General features: G+C 43.4%; 1 protein-coding gene across 2 annotated transcripts in view; it reads left to right on the top strand.

Annotated features, from left to right (window-relative positions):
- The window catches only part of LOC117363772 (myosin-9-like), a 201,935-nt gene that overhangs the window by 66,349 nt on the left and 115,375 nt on the right, over positions 1–20,211 (top strand). For both annotated transcript variants that reach the window (XM_033952064.1, XM_033952063.1), the window contains exons 7-8: positions 2,371–2,480; positions 16,739–16,820. In XM_033952064.1, the coding sequence (XP_033807955.1) occupies positions 2,371–2,480; positions 16,739–16,820 (192 nt within the window). The remainder of the gene's footprint in view (positions 1–2,370; positions 2,481–16,738; positions 16,821–20,211) is intronic.

Below are 20,211 nucleotides of genomic sequence, written 5' to 3'. Positions count from 1 at the left end.
CATTGAGTCACCAATTTACCCAGGGTTAAGTCCTCCTTGCTCACCAAGCCCTCCTTACAAAGCAGGTTCCAAGCCTCAGATATCGATGAAACTTTTTTCTGAGTCTCGTTGATCAAGAGTGATATCCCAAATAGAAACAGTGAGCAATTAATGCATACTTTTCTTTTTCAGCACTGGATGGAACTCCCTCCTTTTCTGGAGCGTTATAGCTGAGAGATCCTGGAATATTTCCACTTTGTTGGATTTCCACATGATAACATCTAGTTCCCGGGCTTTTCTCACCATCTTATCTTTATCAGTATAATTATATAAACACGCAATTATATCCTGAGGAAAGTCAGCTTTTTTAGGGCCCAGAGTCCGATGAGCTCAATCAACTTTCAACACTCAGTCCGTACTCTGAGTCTCTTCTCCTTCTGAAGCGAATAGATGATTTTAGAGATCCTGCACCACTGCAGTGGCATATTCCTCCATGTCCAGGACACCCCTGATGCGCACTTTGTGTCTCCTGGATCTATTCTCCAGGTCTTCCACTCAAGACAAGCAATCCTGTCAATCTTTTGGGGCCCCATCGACCATAGACTGTAATTCCTGCATCATTTCTTCCTGATCTCTAATCCTTTCAGTCTCCTCTACTCTCTCCAACAAGTTTGCAAAGTCTTGCCAAATTTCCTTCATCGCATCTTTAATTTTGCCCTTTACTGCTGCCACTTCATTTTTTAATATCGGATGCCCACTGCTGGAGGTCGGCTCTCGTTACTGCTGCAGAACGGTCCATGCAATGGGGCCCAGGAAAGGCACCCTGCTCTGACTTGTCCTACGACATATTCTTGCCTGACTCGCACACAGGAAAGCGTGCGGCTATGCACACATGGCGCCGGCCACTTTTCTCCGATTTCCCTTTTCTAGCTGCTTACCCTCCTCGGATTTCTTTTTGCAGGGCATGGACAGGATACTCTGCAGCACCGCTCATCAAATATAAAGCTGACTTTGACTATTCCGGCTAGGATGAGAAGGAATTATGCGCTATCTGAGTTCAGAGCAAATACTCTAACCCTCTATCTTGGCTGATGACATCAGCAGAAGTCTCTTGGGGATCCTCTTTAACACAGTAGAAGGCCATATTTTTCTTCTGGAGTCATGCAAGCTGAAGCTAAGAGCCCAGATTTAGAGTTCCCAGCAAGAACAGCTCCTATGGCTTGGCATTACCTGCAAGTACTGTAGTTGATGGCAGCATCCATAAAAGTGGTACCTTGGGCAAAAGCTCATTTATGCCCTCTTCAGAATGTGCTGTTATCCTGCTAGTCTCCACAGATAGATTTGCTCTGGATGCTGTTGACCTGGACAGCGGAAGCACATCAAAGCTTGTGTTGGTGGTTTGGGACGGAGACACTATCTAAGAGCTTGCCTCTTCGCATTTCCTCTTGGGTGATACTGATGACAGTTGCCAGCCTCTATGAGTGGGGAGGTCATTGCAAGGGTTGCCCAGTTCAGGGTCAATGGTTGCCTTCTCAGAGAAAATAATCCATCAACGGATTGGAACTGAGAACCATTCACTTAGCAGTGCAGTCATTCAAAAGATTCTGGAAGGCAAAACGATCAAGGCCTTCTCAAGACAATGCCACAGCAGTGACATATGTCAACAGACAGGGAGACACCGAGTACTCATTTGAAGTTAGAGGCCCAGCTGTTATCTTGTTGGGCAGAAACCCACCTACAAGCCATTTCAGCGGCAAATGTTTGTACATTGTCCCTACCTATCTCGGTTGCCAGTTCTGGATCTGAGGGAATGGTCTTTGTCCCAGAGTACTTTCAACAAAATTGTAAAGCGGTGCGGGAGGTCAGTGTTAAATCTAATGGTATCAGTGGTCAACAAGAGGCTTCTCGATACTTCAGCCACATAGTAGAGCTGAGAAGCGCCGGCATAGACGCTGTGGATAACCGTGACCAACATAGGAAGTGTTGTAATATTCCCCTATGGCCAGTGATAGGCCAGATTATTCAAAGAATGGCGACCCACCAAGGGGTGGTGATTCTCATGCGCCGGCCTGCGCTAAAAACAGTTTTTGTTGTTTTGTAAAAGGGGGGTTAGTTCTGATATCTGATTGAGGGTATAAAAATAATTCATGGCATACTTATGCATGTTCGCTCCAATTCTGAAGGAGAGAGGGATAGCTTCTTCAGCATTGTTAACAAAGACATTTCAATTTATTTATTTATTTTTTGCTTGCGTTAATGTGATAATCATTTCCTTGTAAATGTGAAACATCAAGATACCTTGAAATGAATCTCAACAACAAAAAGCATTAAAATTGAAGTTATGGGGTTTTTTTGCAGCAAAATGGTAACAGTAAATGCTTTATTCAACAGAGAGTTTTTCAAACGATGGATAAACTAGAACAGTTACGAGCAACATATACAGAGCTGATAGACTTGTTAAATGATCAGAAGGAAACTCATGAGTTACTCACTGCCAAAAAGTAAGACTTGTAGTTTGGTTACTGCTTAATGAATTATTATTTTTATGTATAATATTGGATATTGTGTATTATAATTAGAGACCGTATTATGGAGTTGATATTTAGAGATTTAACTGGCCAGAAATGACTGCTGACCAGTTAAATTGCTTTTTCAGAGGTTTCTAGTCATTTTCAGCAGCATTTAACTGGTTAGTGCTACAGACAATGACTGATTTAGTTCCTAAAGCAAAACCTGCTATTTTGGGTGAATTCCAGGGGCGGAGTCGACCCATGGCCAGTTAAGTGCCAATAATTGGCACTTAACCAGCCAAGGTCACCACATAAAGAGAGCTATATAAAAGTCGGTTCTACTTAATGTGGTGCCCCACAGCTGGTTAAATGCTGAATATCACACTTGCCCCCTCTTTTATCAAGCTCTGCTAGAGGTTTTTAGCACGGGTTGGTGAAGTAAGTGCTCCTCCGATGCTCCTAGGATTTCTATGAGCATTGGAGCATTTACCGTTCTGGCCTGTGCTAAAAACCTCTAATGCAGCTTGTTAAAAGTTGGCCTTAACAAGCTATGGTTTTGCTGGCTCCAGCAACCTGGAATTTGAATTTCTGGACAAACAGTACAGTCAGAAGACTGAGTGTCATCAGTTAAATATCAACCCCTGTATTTATAACTAGGAGCACTACTGTAAACTACTTTGATTTAGTATACCTAGTATACCTAGAAGGGTTGGCCCAAAAATGCGGGTCCCGGTTTATATTCGGGTCAGCGCTCCCCTCCCAGACTTATTGCAGGCTGCTGCCAGGCTCTGCACCCTGCCCCCCTCCCTGCCCTGTCCGTGGTACCTCCTTTGCCGATCCCTGGTGGTCCAGAGGTGCAGCAGGCAGGAGTAAGCTTTCCGCACTCCTGCCCCATTGCTAACCAGGTCGGTCAGTGGCTGCTTCGAGTTCTGTTTTTTTTAGCTGCTGAACGGCACTGAGAAGGAGCGTGCTTTTGTGCTGCTGCTCGGCGCCGAGCGGCTTCCTGACTGGCTCACTCCTGCTTAGCTCACTCCAGAATTGTACACAATATTCTAAATGAGGTTTCATTAAAGTCTTATACAGGAGCAGCAATACCTCCTTTTTCCTACTGGCCATATCTCTCCCTATTCATCCTAGCATCCTTCTAGTTTTCACTGTCACCTTTTCAACCCGTTTGGCCACCTTAAGATCATCACATACAGTCATACCCAAGTCCTGCTCTTCTATCGTGCACATAAGCTCTTCACCCCCCCCTAAACTGTACTGTTCCTTTGAGCTGCAAAAACCCAAGGGAACAGTACAGTTTAGGGGGTGATGAACTTATGTGTAATTTTCCCTGCACAAGCAGCATTATGAACTTTCTACATGCATTGGTGTCACCTCTCTGACATCACTTCTGGGCCCCATGCCTAGGAAGTAACATCAGATGGATAGTTGACACGATGTAGGCAGCAAATTTGTGATGTTCCCACCTGGAAAATTAAAAATGTATTTGGGGAGGGGGCGTGCAGCAGGGAGGGTCGAGAAGGAGTGGGGGCAGAGAAGAGAGTGGGGGAATGGTACAACAACCCCTGGTGCCACTTACCCTCGCTACACCATTGGATGACATGATGACATTTAGGACTAGATGTAATAAATAACACCAAAATTTCGATGCCAAAAGTGTGCTGAGCACTAGTTTATAAACAGTGCTCTGGTCGCTAGTGCTTGCTGCACTTGGAGTCATCGGGACAGGCAGTCCCGCTGCTGCCCGACCCAGCCAGCTGAAAGGGTCCTTGGAGAAGGAGCCTTAAACGAGGAAAGCAGAGAGGGAGCCTGTCGCTAGTGCTTGCTGCACTTGGAGTCATCGGGACAGGCAGTCCCGCTGCTGCCCGACCCAGCCAGCTGAGAGGGTCCTTGGAGAAGGAGCCTTAAACGAGGAAAGCAGAGAGGGAGCCTGTCGCTAGTGCTTGCTGCACTTGGAGTCATCGGGACAGGCAGTCCCGCTGCTGCCCGACCCAGCCAGCTGAGAGGGTCCTTGGAGAAGGAGCCTTAAACGAGGAAAGCAGAGAGGGAGCCTGTCGCTAGTGCTTGCTGCACTTGGAGTCATCGGGACAGGCAGTCCCGCTGCTGCCCGACCCAGCCAGCTGAGAGGGTCCTTGGAGAAGGAGCCTTAAACGAGGAAAGCAGAGAGGGAGCCTGTCGCTAGTGCTTGCTGCACTTGGAGTCATCGGGACAGGCAGTCCCGCTGCTGCCCGACCCAGCCAGCTGAGAGGGTCCTTGGAGAAGGAGCCTTAAACGAGGAAAGCAGAGAGGGAGCCTGTCGCTAGTGCTTGCTGCACTTGGAGTCATCGGGACAGGCAGTCCCGCTGCTGCCCGACCCAGCCAGCTGAGAGGGTCCTTGGAGAAGGAGCCTTAAACGAGGAAAGCAGAGAGGGAGCCTGTCGCTAGTGCTTGCTGCACTTGGAGTCATCGGGACAGGCAGTCCCGCTGCTGCCCGACCCAGCCAGCTGAGAGGGTCCTTGGAGAAGGAGCCTTAAACGAGGAAAGCAGAGAGGGAGCCTGTCGCTAGTGCTTGCTGCACTTGAAGTCATCGGGACAGGCAGTCCCGCTGCTGCCCGACCCAGCCAGCTGAGAGGGTCCTTGGAGAAGGAGCCTTAAACGAGGAAAGCAGAGAGGGAGCCTGTCGCTAGTGCTTGCTGCACTTGGAGTCATCGGGACAGGCAGTCCCGCTGCTGCCCGACCCAGCCAGCTGAGAGGGTCCTTGGAGAAGGAGCCTTAAACGAGGAAAGCAGAGAGGGAGCCTGTCGCTAGTGCTTGCTGCACTTGGAGTCATCGGGACAGGCAGTCCCGCTGCTGCCCGACCCAGCCAGCTGAGAGGGTCCTTGGAGAAGGAGCCTTAAACGAGGAAAGCAGAGAGGGAGCCTGTCGCTAGTGCTTGCTGCACTTGGAGTCATCGGGACAGGCAGTCCCGCTGCTGCCCGACCCAGCCAGCTGAGAGGGTCCTTGGAGAAGGAGCCTTAAACGAGGAAAGCAGAGAGGGAGCCTGTCGCTAGTGCTTGCTGCACTTGGAGTCATCGGGACAGGCAGTCCCGCTGCTGCCCGACCCAGCCAGCTGAGAGGGTCCTTGGAGAAGGAGCCTTAAACGAGGAAAGCAGAGAGGGAGCCTGTCGCTAGTGCTTGCTGCACTTGGAGTCATCGGGACAGGCAGTCCCGCTGCTGCCCGACCCAGCCAGCTGAGAGGGTCCTTGGAGAAGGAGCCTTAAACGAGGAAAGCAGAGAGGGAGCCTGTCGCTAGTGCTTGCTGCACTTGGAGTCATCGGGACAGGCAGTCCCGCTGCTGCCCGACCCAGCCAGCTGAGAGGGTCCTTGGAGAAGGAGCCTTAAACGAGGAAAGCAGAGAGGGAGCCTGTCGCTAGTGCTTGCTGCACTTGGAGTCATCGGGACAGGCAGTCCCGCTGCTGCCCGACCCAGCCAGCTGAGAGGGTCCTTGGAGAAGGAGCCTTAAACGAGGAAAGCAGAGAGGGAGCCTGTCGCTAGTGCTTGCTGCACTTGGAGTCATCGGGACAGGCAGTCCCGCTGCTGCCCGACCCAGCCAGCTGAGAGGGTCCTTGGAGAAGGAGCCTTAAACGAGGAAAGCAGAGAGGGAGCCTGTCGCTAGTGCTTGCTGCACTTGGAGTCATCGGGACAGGCAGTCCCGCTGCTGCCCGACCCAGCCAGCTGAGAGGGTCCTTGGAGAAGGAGCCTTAAACGAGGAAAGCAGAGAGGGAGCCTGTCGCTAGTGCTTGCTGCACTTGGAGTCATCGGGACAGGCAGTCCCGCTGCTGCCCGACCCAGCCAGCTGAGAGGGTCCTTGGAGAAGGAGCCTTAAATTTTCGAACAGCCGCGGTACGCGGCCCGCGGTTGCGAGCCCCGGGTCGCGAGCTGAAGGGGCGTGGCTAAAGGGGCTTGCCCCTTTTGAGCCCCTTCGGAGCCTAAGAGGAGCAGGGAGCAGGACTACCGACTCTTCAACATGGGTAAGAGGAAAGCTAAAGCAATACCATCTGCTGTAACAACAGGCCCAATGGATCGCCATCTTGTGGTTCCTATCTTGCCTCCTGTTGAGGAACAGGTAACTTTTAATATTCAAGCTGTCTCCTTATCCTCTGGGGAACCAACACCACCTCCTCAACCATCATATTCCTTACGGTTAGAAGAATCTCCTTCCCCTTTTAAGGAAGGAATAATTTCTTCTTCCCCTCAATCATTGTCACTATCTGGTCTGGAGGTTTCAGGACAGTCCCTGGGACAGGCTAAAGAACTAACCCCAGTGCAGATGAGTACTGGGCAAAGCTCGGATGCTCTCCCCAGGGATAAAGTGATCACTCTAAATGATGTTTGGCTTAGTATTAACAGAATAGAGTCATCTTTACAAAAAACCGTTTTGAACTTATGTCAGTTTTCATCTGATGTAACTGTGAAAATTAAAGAACAAAATGATAAAATTGGAGAAACAGCTGTAAAGGTTGAAAAGTTAGATCAGGCAGTAGGTAATTTACAAGCTAGTGCTGTTTCTAATATAAAGGATAGTATGATGTTACATGCTAAATTAGAAAAAATGGAAAATGCTATTAGAGTTAAGACCCTTCGTTTGTTAAATTTTCCTACCACACACTACCTTTCTTCAATGGAACTCTTGAAAATGTATTTGAGGGAGATATTGCATTATAGTAAAGTGGAGACCTTTGAGGTCGATAATTTATATTACATTTCAAGAGATTCCAAAGAAAAGGTAGAGGAAGGTGGAATGGATAGAATAGTATCACCTGAGAGTTTGAATGTGTCACAGTTTTTGGAGTCATCTAAAGACATAATTGAAAAACGAGCAACTCTTCTCGTGACCTTCAAGACAGAACTTGAGAAACAAGACATTTTGAAATTATATTTCCTGAAAAAACAAGAGATGTTTTGTGGTCAACGGGTGGTTATTTTTCCAGATGTCTCTAGACAAACCCAGTTTAAGAGGAAACAGTTCCTTCAGCTAAAGCCAAAGGTTTTGGCAGTCGGAGCTACTTTCTTTTTAAAATTTTCATGTAAATGGATATCATATGGAAATGATAAATATGTGTTTTTTGATCCAGCCCAGGTGGAAGATTTTATTAAAGAAAAACCTTTGTTGAAAGTTTAATTTCTTATATTTAGTTTATTTTTGGAGGATGATGTATAATGCATATAATAGCCATTTGCCTGTTCCTAGATAGTAGATAGAAAGATTTGCTTTGATGTTTTATTTGTACTGGCGATCAGCTTTAATGTGGACTAGGATACGGTTGAATTAGTTTCCTTATATATTATGTTAATTCCCATTTGGGAATTTACATTTTGTATTTTTTGTGTTCATTCATGTATGTTTGTTACAAGATATTGTAATGAATAATCCAATAAATAAAGAATTCAAAAAAAAATAAACAGTGCTCTGAGTTGGGTACAATTATAGAATAGTTTGTAGTGCTAGGATTTACACCAGCTCATACCTGATACTGAAAGGTCACTTGGACACACAAAGTCAGAGGCGTGAAGAAAGTACAAGAAGTTTATTACAGCATACCGGACTCTAATGCAGTTAACAGCCTGCCTACTAGAGTGTCAGAAACGGAAATACACGGACTTTTATGCCCTTTTCGCAAACTAATATATGCAAAAACTACAATTTTCATTTGTTACTTCTATAACTTTTCTACAATTATTATTGGTCCTAAGCCAGCACTTATGATAGGTTCAGGGATACAACTTATAGTCCTATAGGAAACTAGCTCACTTCTCTGCTTATCTAAATCTTACAGGTCTAAATGTTACATGTACAGAAGGGCAGGGTACATCATGGCTCAAACTCTATTTAGCTTACAATGTGGTAAGGTAGGGACATACATTTTAGGCAGATGAGGTCAGTAGATTGTACACTGTTTTCAGCTATGTAGGCCAGAGCAATATTTTAAACAACAGTTAACCATTTCATGACCCTACATTCCCCCCCTTTCAGGCTGGCGTACCTAAGGAGCCAAGCCTGACAAAATAAAGTTAGGGATCAGAAAAGTCGGGGTTCCCAGTGGGTAAGGGACGATACTGGGAGAGGGCAAGGGCCAATGCAGCAGTGGAATGTTTGACAGCAGAATCCATAGTTCAGTGGAGCAGCTTTATGACTAGACAGGGCAGGCATCAAAGGAGCAGAGAAGACAGGGTGGCACCCAGCAAGATGGTCTTTATTGCTGAACCAGAGGGCAACCAGGAGCCGAAGGTACCAGAGATCCAGTCTGCAGTAAGGTCACGCCAGGTCTGGTCAGGAACATGAGCCAGTTTGGTGATACGATCCACATCGTCCTCAATCACTTTACTCAAGTTCAAGGTAGCAGTCGGTGAGGTTGAATTTACCACAGACACCATCTTCTGTCTAGAGCTAGGCAGTTCTGATAAATAGCAGTGTGCATTTTAGCATTCGCTCTGCCAATGGTACTCAAAGCTCGGGAGGTCTCATTAGTTATCAGTTCGAGTACAGCTTGTAGACAAATAATGCAGTTCAGCATATAGATTGGGGTCCGATAGCCCCAGGTGTCGTCCTCGGTCCATGTGGCAGGTCCGTAAACAGCAATGATCCATTCTGCAGGCCAGTCATCACCCCATTCACCTATTTTAAGGGAATTGGTGGAAGTAGACCACTTTTGGCGACCACTGGTGTTGAATACAGGGGCTCCCAGGTGTTCACCATTGGCCAGCGGTAACAGGAAGAAGCTGGGACGGATCATGCAAAGTACACAAGTACCAGTCCAGTTAGCAGACAACCAAGAGTAGGCAAATAGATCACAGAGCCAATATCAACTATCAGGAGCTGACCATAATTCATAGGAGGTTCCATTAAGCAGTGTCTGAAGGGCGCTGAAGACAATGGGAAGCAACAATGGAGGTTCGCAAGGCCCATCTTGAAGGTCGTGGATCTGACGTAAAAGTGAGGGTCTGTGAAGTCAGGTTTAACATGTCCAGCTGCTTTGCCTCACATAGCCACTGTTCTCCCATACCAGTCCCTCCTCATACAAAACAATTGCTAACATTAAGAGTCTGACCTATAGTCTCAGCAAACTGTATAAACAGATTTCTAGTGATTACAGGATATCAGTATCTACTTTCATAATTTCATAAAATTGGGGAAACACCACAGAGTGATGGACAGGAGCACATGAGCGGAATACAATTCGGACATATACAACAGTACCTGGGTCTCACCTTTTACCATCAATATACAATGCCATGCGGTCTCTGGCCTTCTGGACTTGGACATTGGCATTCCAGTTATATGGGTCAGTGATAGTGAAAACCATGGGATTACAGTAGCCTGTAGTACACAAGGGGCCGGAGCTAGGACCTATAGTAAGGGAGGCAGAGGGGGTATTAGGGGGATATTTGTGTGGGTTATTGTAGGTAGCCCACGAGACACTTTCTCATAAAGGACAGGCTCCACCATTAGTGAAGGTTTCCTCATAGGGGCAGTTCTTAAAAGCATCAGGTTATACAGACATATATACTTAGCACATTTGGTATAATAACGCTGTCAATCTAGGGAGCCACACAAAACTGTATTAGGGGCAAAACCATGATCCTGGGCAACATCAAATAGCACACATGTATCACAATACAAAGACACCTGGCGAGTGGGGTCTACAATAAGAGTCTAATTGATAAGTGGACCCTCAACATTATCAATGCAGATTTCCGCCCACTTTTAAACTTCATCACCAGTAGGTTAGAAACAGAAAATACCCTCTAATGTTTGACATTTTCTGTACTTAACTCCTTCTTGCAAACAAACATCAGGCAAAAGGCATATATATATATATATATATATATATATACACTAACATAGGAAGCTCATTTTTTTTTCAGGCACAACTTTGAAAACTTCAAACAGTTAAACTCGAGACACTTGCTAAAGGCAGTGGTGAACCACAGGCAGTCAATTAAACTCAAACACTTATAAAGAATTATGTAATAAAGGGAGGGGAAAAAGGTTAATAATTTAAAAAATAATTGATAAAATCATTACAATATATATGTTGTATAACTTTATAAGAAAAATAATTACAGTTATATGATATATAAAATCATAAGAAATATAAGATAAGAAATGTTATATATAAAATACATTATAGAAATATCAAGTGTATTATTAAGATAATTGTATGAAAATTTATGACACTTGTTGTTAAATGAAAAAAAATCAATAAAAAACTTAAACTGTCCAAGAATTATATTCATAACACCTGCTAAGTACAGTGGTAAATATTCAGAACTTTTGAGGTCTTAGAAAGCTTCAGCTGAAGATCCGTGTTGTAGTGGAACCAAGTTTCATGTCCGGACACCTTGACAGCTGTAAGAGAAGAAATTAGGACAGTAAAAGGTTTCAGGCGTTCTGACTTCCAAGTTTTAGCCATACTGTATTTCCAGGGATATACCCATGGACTTGTGTAGCTATCGATAGTGAGTTTAGATGGGGTGCATCTAATCTGAAATAGGACAGAGGGCAGCAGGACAGGCCAGGACAGATTGGTTTCTTCAATTCGTTTCGTGAGAAGGGTCTTAAGAGTTCTGTTCATTCTTTCAGCTCTGGGGCTGGTAAGCAACATATAATTTCTATTCAATTTGGAGGGCCTGAGCAGTTTGTTGGACAACATCGGCAATGAAAGCAGGGCCGTTGTCACTGCCTATAGAAACAGGGAGACCAAAGTGCGGAATTATGTCATTTAGGAAGAGTTGTGTTACTTCCCTGGCGCATTCAGTGCGAGTAGGGAAGGCTTCAACCCATCTAGTCAGGGTGTCTGTGAAGACTAGGAGGTGACTGAAGGAACGGGAAATGGGCATGTGGGTGAAGTCTACAGACAGAACCTGCATCGGATATGTTCCAATGGGTTGGTGTCCAAGAGGTGGCAGTCGTCTGATTGGGGAATTTAGTCTAGAACCGACAACACACTGTCGGACCATAATCTTTTGACAATCGTGAGGGCCAGGTGTTGAGGAATGAGTATGAGGGTACCCGCTGTGCTAGAATCAGTTTTACAGATAGAGCGCCTCCTACTGGAGATCAGAAAAATATGGAAATTTGTGAGATTCAGGGTCTAAATGACACAGCTTCAAAGTGTGTGTCTATCCCACAAAAGGAACAAATGAAAGACATTGTAGAAACTACTGCCAGCATGAGTGAGAATACAGGCAAAGAAATAGTTGAAGTGGCTGGTCTTGCATTGGGTACAGGAATTCTAAATGCTTCTAAACCTTTGGTTCACGAGGTTATTCCTGTGCAGTTAGCCACACAATGTTGCCTGCCAGTGCAGCAGCATGATCATAGTGTAACTCACTCAGAGGCTGCAGATGTTTCAGTTTGGGCACAAGATTGTGGGAAAAGGTACACAGAAATTTTGTTTGAGGGCAAAGATCCTGAACCACAAACACAGCATCTAGTACTTCCTCCAGCAACAGAACTGGTGCCTAAGATGGAAGAGAGGGGTCTGAGTGGACCTATCTCTTTAGCATGTGGCTCTCCAGCTTGGTCATTTGCTAAATCAGGGAGCTCCAGTAGGCTCACTATCGACTCTCGGGCCCTAACTAAGATTTCAAAGCCTGTAGTACCAGTGGCAGCCTCTTACTCTGACATTACTGTGAAATTTAACCCTAAATGTGCATTTTTCTCTGTGTTAGACATGACTAATGATTTTCAGAATTTGCCCCTTGCCTCTGAATGCCAGGACACAACTGCAGACAAAAGAAGACACATCTAGCCTGCACCTGACTTCTGCACCGTAGTGCCCACTCCTCCGAGTGCAGTGGGACCCAGGTGGCAGACATGTGGTCAAGGTCGGCCGGAATGGAACAGGGATGAAGTTTGCTCTAAGTGACCTTGAGGATGCTGCTAATTTGAAATGTTTTTTCTTTTTCTTAGCAGCAGTTCGGATATATACATAGCCATCCCAGACCACTTTTGGCACAAAGATATTTCTAATGTTTTCCAAGGTTCCTCTTTATCACTGCAGAGATAGAGACGTTCCAAAGAAGATATTAGCTTTGTGCCTTTTCTGAATATGAGATGGTTATGATATGCATTATTTGTACCACTCAGGTGTTCATCTTTGCTGTGTTTTTCTAAAACAATGTGTTTATTTGCAGAGTTAAATTCAGCCCTGAACACTTGACAGATGGAAGAATAGTTTCACGCCTAAAAATTTGTGTTTTATGTTTTGTCTGTGCCATGTGGTCTGTCTTTTGTCTATTTGTTTTAGTTTAGGGGGTACCCCAGGATACATAACATTGGCCATTTCTAGAGCTCTTTTCCCCATTTTTTTTTAACTAGCCCAATTGTTTCATATCCTAAATATACCGTATTTGCCGGCGTATAAGACGACTTTTCAGTACCTTAAAATCCTCCCCAAAGTCGGGGGTCGTCTTATACGCCGGGTACTGTTTACATGCCCTTACTTTACATGCCCTAACATCTCCTTCCTTACCTCCTTACGGTGCTTACGGTACTAGTAAACCTGCCGGGACATCAGCGGGGCCATGGCGGGACATCAGTGTGACAAGGGTGCCAGCTCCTTCATCCTGCGCAGCGGGAAGCAGCGGGGCTCTGGCCCCACCCCTTTTCTCTTTACTACGTCTCTCGCACATGCGGCCGTGTGTGGAGTCTAGCCCTTAAGGAAGTTGCGGGGGCGAACAGGAGGCTTTTGAAGGCTTTTAAAGGGAAACTGTCATGCCAGCAAACTTGCTAGGGACTTGCCCGGCACTTGCTCTCTCCCTCTATGTGTTATCTTCCTTCTATCATTGACAGTTTCAGTTTGGTTAACAGTTTAGAAAACAAATAGCATGGCAGCTCCCATGGGTTTATTGTTCTATTCAGCTTTAGTGAATTAATTAAAATTGTTGAAATAAATTCTGATGTTCTTTTAAGTTTTATTTGTTGTGCAGAAGGTGTGCGGAAGAAGGGGTAGTCTTATATGGCGAGTATATAACAAACTCTATATTTTAACTGTAAAAGTTGGGGGGTCGTCTTATACGCCCAGTCGTCTTATACGCCGGCAAATATGGTAGCTTAGTTAGGGGTTATATTTTTAAGTAAAGGTTTCACTTTTTATACCGTGTTTATTCTATGATCCTCATTAGATTCAGTACACATTTCTGACATAATTTTTTTTATATATACATTCAGTACAGAATTATGATCTCTCTGAAGTGCCATAATAGTTATATGCAGCACACAAAAACATATATTTTTGGAATGTCTGATTAAGAACCTTAAGTACCTGAATATTGTCTCTCTTTTGCCATAACTATACCAAGTAAATGCATTAATATTGTTACATGTTGCCACATTTAGTACAGGCAACCTGGTCTCTCTCTCTCTTGCATTCAGTACAGGCAACATGGTTTCTCTCTTGTTTTCTATCTCTTATTTGGATCACACTGGAGTACAGCTGCTGAATGATATCTGGACTCTTTATGCACAGACATCATTTCATCCCAAGTGTGCATCTCACCAGTTTAAAGAGACTGCCGGTTCCTGCTGGACTAATTCAGCTTCCTGCTCCCTGTCCGCAAAGATCTCCTACTCCTCTACTTCTTCACACACGTTATACTACCTTGGAGTTGGACATTTTTGTTTTCACCTATTCTTTCCACAAAATGTTTCCTGTTCGTTGGATCCCCGGATTCATGACAGTCACCTTCCTAAGAACGCTTTGCTGTACAGTTCAACTTATTTACTGAACAATACCTGGTGTAGTCATTCACCTCTGTCCTTCATCACCATTAATGGGACAATCTACTCCACACCTCTGGTAACTAATGATTCTATGGACATTCCAGACTTTATTTCATCCACTACCTGTGCATCCACTACCTCTTGGTATGGGGAATGAGACATTTCAAAAGCTGCTGAACTTTACTGAACTCCATACTTACATTGAACAACTTAAGAAAACCTCCAAAAAAGTGAATCATACTATCACTTTTGAAAATGGACACATTGCACAAACTGTAGAAAATTTGCTACGAGATGCTCATGTCTCACTTTGGGAACTTTTCTTTGGATATTCGCCCACTGCAAACCACGTATTTAATGTTTTAATTCACCCTATCATTATCTTAATTATTGTACAAATTTTGCTATGTATTATTATGATTTTCATGTGCTGTAAAGTGAAACACATGTACATTTTTTTACAACGCATATCATACAAAGTTCCTTCTAGCTTTTAAGGCAGTTATACATGTATTTCCAGTATCTTCTCTGACACATGCTAATTTGGCTAATTTGGTTCTAATTTGGTTTTAATTTGGCATGGCCTATTGCATTACCAGGGTCAGACATAATATTATCCCATACTTGCATACTCTCTCATGACATCTTGGTACCTTTATATCTGAACCTCCTGAAAAAGCTTCCTGCATCCCTTATGCACCATTCATTCGCTCAACGACGGGTAAGATATAAGCATACTGGGGTCCCCCGCCCAGATGATGGCCTATACAACCTAAGACAGAGGTTTGAACTCATAATGGGAACTGTTTACGGACTATACAACCTATCTTCATAGCTTGGAGATTCTGCAGGACAGGGGACGTGCTGTTGGAGGCATCTACGAAATGCAGACTGGCTGTTTATAGAAGGGTACCACAAGCTTGCCCTCATTTCAAAGAATAAAAATTTTAATTTAAAAAAAAAAAGTATGGGAGATATCAGCATAGCTATCGCTAGCATTCAGCATTTTCAGTTGGCATAACTTATGTCAGCGAAGGCCTATGGGAAATTATATCAATCTGACTCTGGCATGTGAATGCAGATAGACCCTGAGGGCAGGGAGACTGTTTTAAGTAGCCCTGATTGATATGTTTTAAGTAGCCCTGATTGAATCATGATTAGCTAAAAGGTGTTAATGTGTTAATGTCTGATTAAGAGAGTGCTTAGGACAATGGGTCCAGGTGCACAGATAACTAAAGTTAATCAGAAACTATTGTCAGAGACAGACTGGAAATACATATATGACTATAGCCTATTCTTCGGCTGTCTAGCACAAGTTTACTAAGAAGAGGGAGATTTAACTTCTATTGAAGCTCAATAGTTTTCTATATTCAGAATAAGATTCCAAGCTATAAAAGCCTTCTCTCTGCAACACACAAAAATCTATCAATCTATCTATCTATCTCTTGGCTCTTGGCTCTTGGCTCTCTTGTTCTTTCTTTCTTTCTCTCTCTCTCTGGCCGATCTCTGGAACCCGAAACTTAGACTATCACCCCATCCCCCTTTCTCTCTCTCTCTTTCTCTGGCTCTCCCTAGAACTTTAAACTCTCTGTCTCTGAACTATGTAAGGCAAGGAAACTGCTTTGCTCTCTAATTAATTGTAATGCTTAATGGTAATGCCTATGAATACTACTTTTCTGTAAGCCTATTTCTATAATATATTCTTTATGCAATCACCTCTGGCTGTGCCTCTTTGATTCTATTTCCTGGTGAATTATCTGTGAGGGAACTGAACCTGGGACCTGGCGTTTGTAAGGGCACCTCTCAAGTGACCCCACCAACCATATATTGTGAGGGCCACTAACAAACCTTACAACACATATGCCTTCTGATGTGAGAATTTGGTATTGATGTTAATAAACAATGTTGGACTGGTAATATATGTGTAATTGTGATTATTCCCGGGCAACTAAGGGCAAAGTTTGGTAAACTACCCTGTTCAACCTTTACAATTATGCTCATTGCCATTTTTACTCTTTAGTCATAAAAAAAGCATATCTTTTTCAGCAAGTTTTTCTGTTGGATAAAAATTGGTTATACTGAATGATGCTTTGTACTCCAACTGATGGTTTTATTTTATTTTTATGTTTATTTTATGTTGCTGATTATCTATTTTTAGAATTTTGCTTTATGTGTTCTCTATGATTGTTTTATATATTAGGATATTGGATTATGTATGTTTTTTTTAGCCACTCAGATTTATAGGTGGGTAGGATGTAAGATTTTTAAAAAGAAAGGACCCCCCCCCTCCTTTATACTAAGCTGCGGTAGAGGTTTCTACCATAGCTCCAGGGCTGCTCCGATGCTCATACTGGGCTGCGGTAGAAATCTCTATCACAGCTTAGTGAAAGGGGGGGAGGTAATAAAAATAAATAAGTGGTCATAAAAATTAACTGCACTGTTTTAGTCAGTCATAACTGTGTATCTTACATGAATCTATGTACATTTTTTGTTTTAGGCAAGATCTTGAATTTCAATTAGTAGTCTTAGAGGAAAATTTTAACAACCTCAAAATGATTCAAGAGGAAAAAATAACTGAGGTAAGAAGTATGGCTGGTTTTGTACAGGAGTTTTCAGGATAGCTACAATGAATATGCATTAAAAAAATTGTATGTGAGTATCTAACGTGTGCAAGTTTAACTCATGCACATTCTTTGTGAATCTCCTTTCTACCTTTGTTGGCTGGCTATTTGCTTTTTTTCAGTTGTGTTGGTGTGAATCTCCTTTCTACCTTTGTTGTCTGGCTATTTGCTTTTTTTTCAGTTATTTTGGTGTGAATCTCCTTTCTACCTTTGTTGTCTGGCTATTTGCTTTTTTTTCAGTTATTTTGGTGTGAATCTCCTTTCTACCTTTGTTGTCTGGCTATTTGCTTTTTTTTCAGTTGTTTTGGTGTGAATCTCCTTTCTACCTTTGTTGTCTGGCTATTTGCTTTTTTTCAGTTGTGTTGGTGTGAATCTCTGGTTTCTGCTTTCCTTATCTTGCCAGGATTTCATGTCATAAGAACATAAGAAATGCCTCCGCTGGGTCAGACCTGAGGTCTATCGTGCCCAGCAGTCCGCTCACGCGGCGGCCCAACAGGTCCAGGACCTGTGCAGTAATCCTCTATCTATACCCCTCTATTCCCTTTTCCAGCAGGAAATTGTCCAATCCTTTCTTGAACCCCAGTACCGTACTTTGCCCTATTACGCCCTCTGGAAGTGCATTCCAGGTGTCCACCACACGTTGGGTAAAGAAGAACTTCCTAGTATTTGTTTTGAATCTGTCCCCTTTCAACTTTTCCGAATGCCCTCTTGTTCTTTTATTTTTTGAAAGTTTGAAGAACCTGTCCCTCTCTACTCTCTTTATGCCCTTCATGATCTTGTAAGTCTCTATCATATCCCCTCTAAGTCTCCTCTTCTCCAGGGAAAAGAGTCCCAGTTTCTCCAATCTCTCAGCGTATGAAAGGTTTTCCATCCCTTTTATTAGACGTGTCGCTCTCCTCTGAACCCTCTCAAGTAACGCCATATCCTTCTTAAGGTTCGGCGACCAATATTGGACGCAGTACTCCAGATGCGGACGCACCATCGCCCAATACAACGGCAGGATAACTTCTATCGTTCTGGTAGTAATACCTTTCTTGATTATACCTAGCATTCTATTCGCTCTCTTAGCGGCCGCTGCACACTGTGCCATCGGCTTCATTGTCGTGTCCACCATTACCCCCAAGTCCCTTTCTTGGGTACTCTCATTTAATAACCCATCGTGTCTATTTGTCAATTTTCTCTCCTCCTTTTGTTTTCAGTTTTCTTCAATTTATTTTCTGCCTCTGTCCAGATTTAGGGGTCTTTTTACTAAGGTGTGCTAATCGATTTAGTGCGCACAAGAGATTAGCCCATGCTAAGGCGCCCATAGAATATAATGGGTGCCTTTAGCATTTAGTGCACGTTAAATCAATTAGCACGCCTTAGTAAAAGGACACCTTAATTTTTTCTTACTATCCAATCCTCAATTTCCTTCTTTTTACTGTGTTTACCTATAGCTTGCCACCTCTTTCACTTACCTTGGCTCTCCTATTTCACATCCTTTTATTCTATCACTAACTCTATCCTATTCCTCCCATTCCATCCAGCTTTTCCTTCTCCTCCCTGCTTTCAGCCAGCATCTGCCCCCTCTCTCCTTCACGGTTCCAGCCAGTGTCACCCACCATCACTGCTGCTTCACCAAATCGGCAGCAGCGGTAAAATATCCATCTACTCATCCACTCATCCATCTACTCAAAAGCGGCCCAGACAACAAAAGCATCAAAAAAACTCCCGCTCAAACCCAAGCAAAAAAAACAGTAGTCCTCTGGACTCCATTCTAGAGACCAAAGCCAGTATTCTTCAACCTCCACCTCAAACTCTACCCACCAGAGGTCAACTTACCCACTATTATAATAGATGGTCCATAATAACTCTGATTGTTGGGTTCTTCAGGTGGTGAGTCAGGGCTATGCCCTTTGATTACAATAAATACCTCTGAATCATCCTCCAAAAGAGTCTCTCTTCAGCTTCCAGCAGAAGACCTTCCTTCAAGAGCTATCAACCCTCCTCCAGCTCAATGCCCTAAGACTAGTTTATCTTCAGGAGAGGGGTTGAGGGTTCTGCTCAAAGTATTTCCTCATACAGAAGAAGATCAGAGGTTTATGTCCAATTCTAGACCTCTGTGCTCTCAACAGATATTTAGTGAAAGAGAAATTCTGAATGGTCTCTTTGAGAACCCTTTTGCTGTTCTTGGCATCTAGGATTCAAGAGTTTCAAATCAAGAGTTATTTTTATGCTGATGATACTCTACTGTGTTTTCCACAAAAACAAAACATTTCTGACTTGACACCATTACAAGCATGCTTGGACATGATTGACAATGGGCACTAAAGAATAGTTTGTCTTAAACCCTCAAACCACTGGAATCTGGATCACAGGTACTTTGAGCTCTCCTATCGCTCCATATTTATGAGGTAATCCCATCACATTATCTGACACCATGAAGTATTTGGGTGTGCATCTCAATGTGTTATCATTCAGTAAACAATTATTTTCTGTGACTAGATCTTGTTTTTCGTCGCTTCGTCAGATCCGAGCCATTCTTCCTTATATTGATAAATCAAGTTATGACTCTTTAATTCGTGCTTTAGTAATTTCTAAAATAGACTATTGCAATATAATTTATTATGGTCTTCCAAAAGTTGCTCTCAAACAATTTACAAACAGTACAAAATACAGCCATTAAGGTTCTAAATAATGTTTGCAGATATAACCACGTGACTTCATTTTTGAAGGAGCACCATTGGTTGCTTATAAAATTTCGACTGATGCGCAAAACATTAACCTTTACATTTAAACCTTTACATTTAGGTACATCTGATTATTTATTTATCAAAGATTCTGGTACCATATAAACCAATTAGAACCCTACATTCTTCTAGCTCTCAGCAGTTGTCCCTACCATCACCACACTTAGCAAGGTTAACTTCAACACAGATTTCTGGGGGGGGGGGGTTTGCTTCTGCGCCATATTTATGAAACTCTCTTCCTATAGATCTGTGAACTGAACTTTCTTACACTAAATTTAGAGGCCTTTCGAAAACTTATCATTACTTACTGCAATAAGATCTTTTGGATTGGAACTTAAGGAGGGTTCCAGACTTCAGCTTTGTAGGTTTTATATTTTTTAATGGAGGGGTATATTTGTTTAATCATGTTTTGGGGGGTTTATCTTTTCTTTTGTTAATGGAGTTCCTTTTCTTTCAGTTTAAAATTGTAAACCTCCCTGCTGTTATTGTGAAGGGTGGTGTATACGTACTAATAAACATAAACCACTGGCTCTGCTCTCTAGACCTAAAAGAAGCCTAAACTTACGTTCTCATCCTCCCAGCCCACAGGAAATATCTTTGTTTTCAAGTGGGAGCACATC

The sequence above is a fragment of the Geotrypetes seraphini genome, chromosome 7 (assembly GCF_902459505.1).
Source record: "Geotrypetes seraphini chromosome 7, aGeoSer1.1, whole genome shotgun sequence".
NCBI classification, from domain to species: Eukaryota; Metazoa; Chordata; class Amphibia; order Gymnophiona; family Dermophiidae; genus Geotrypetes; species Geotrypetes seraphini.
Note: the sequence above shows the minus strand (reverse complement) of the source record. Positions and strands in the feature narration are given on the sequence as shown.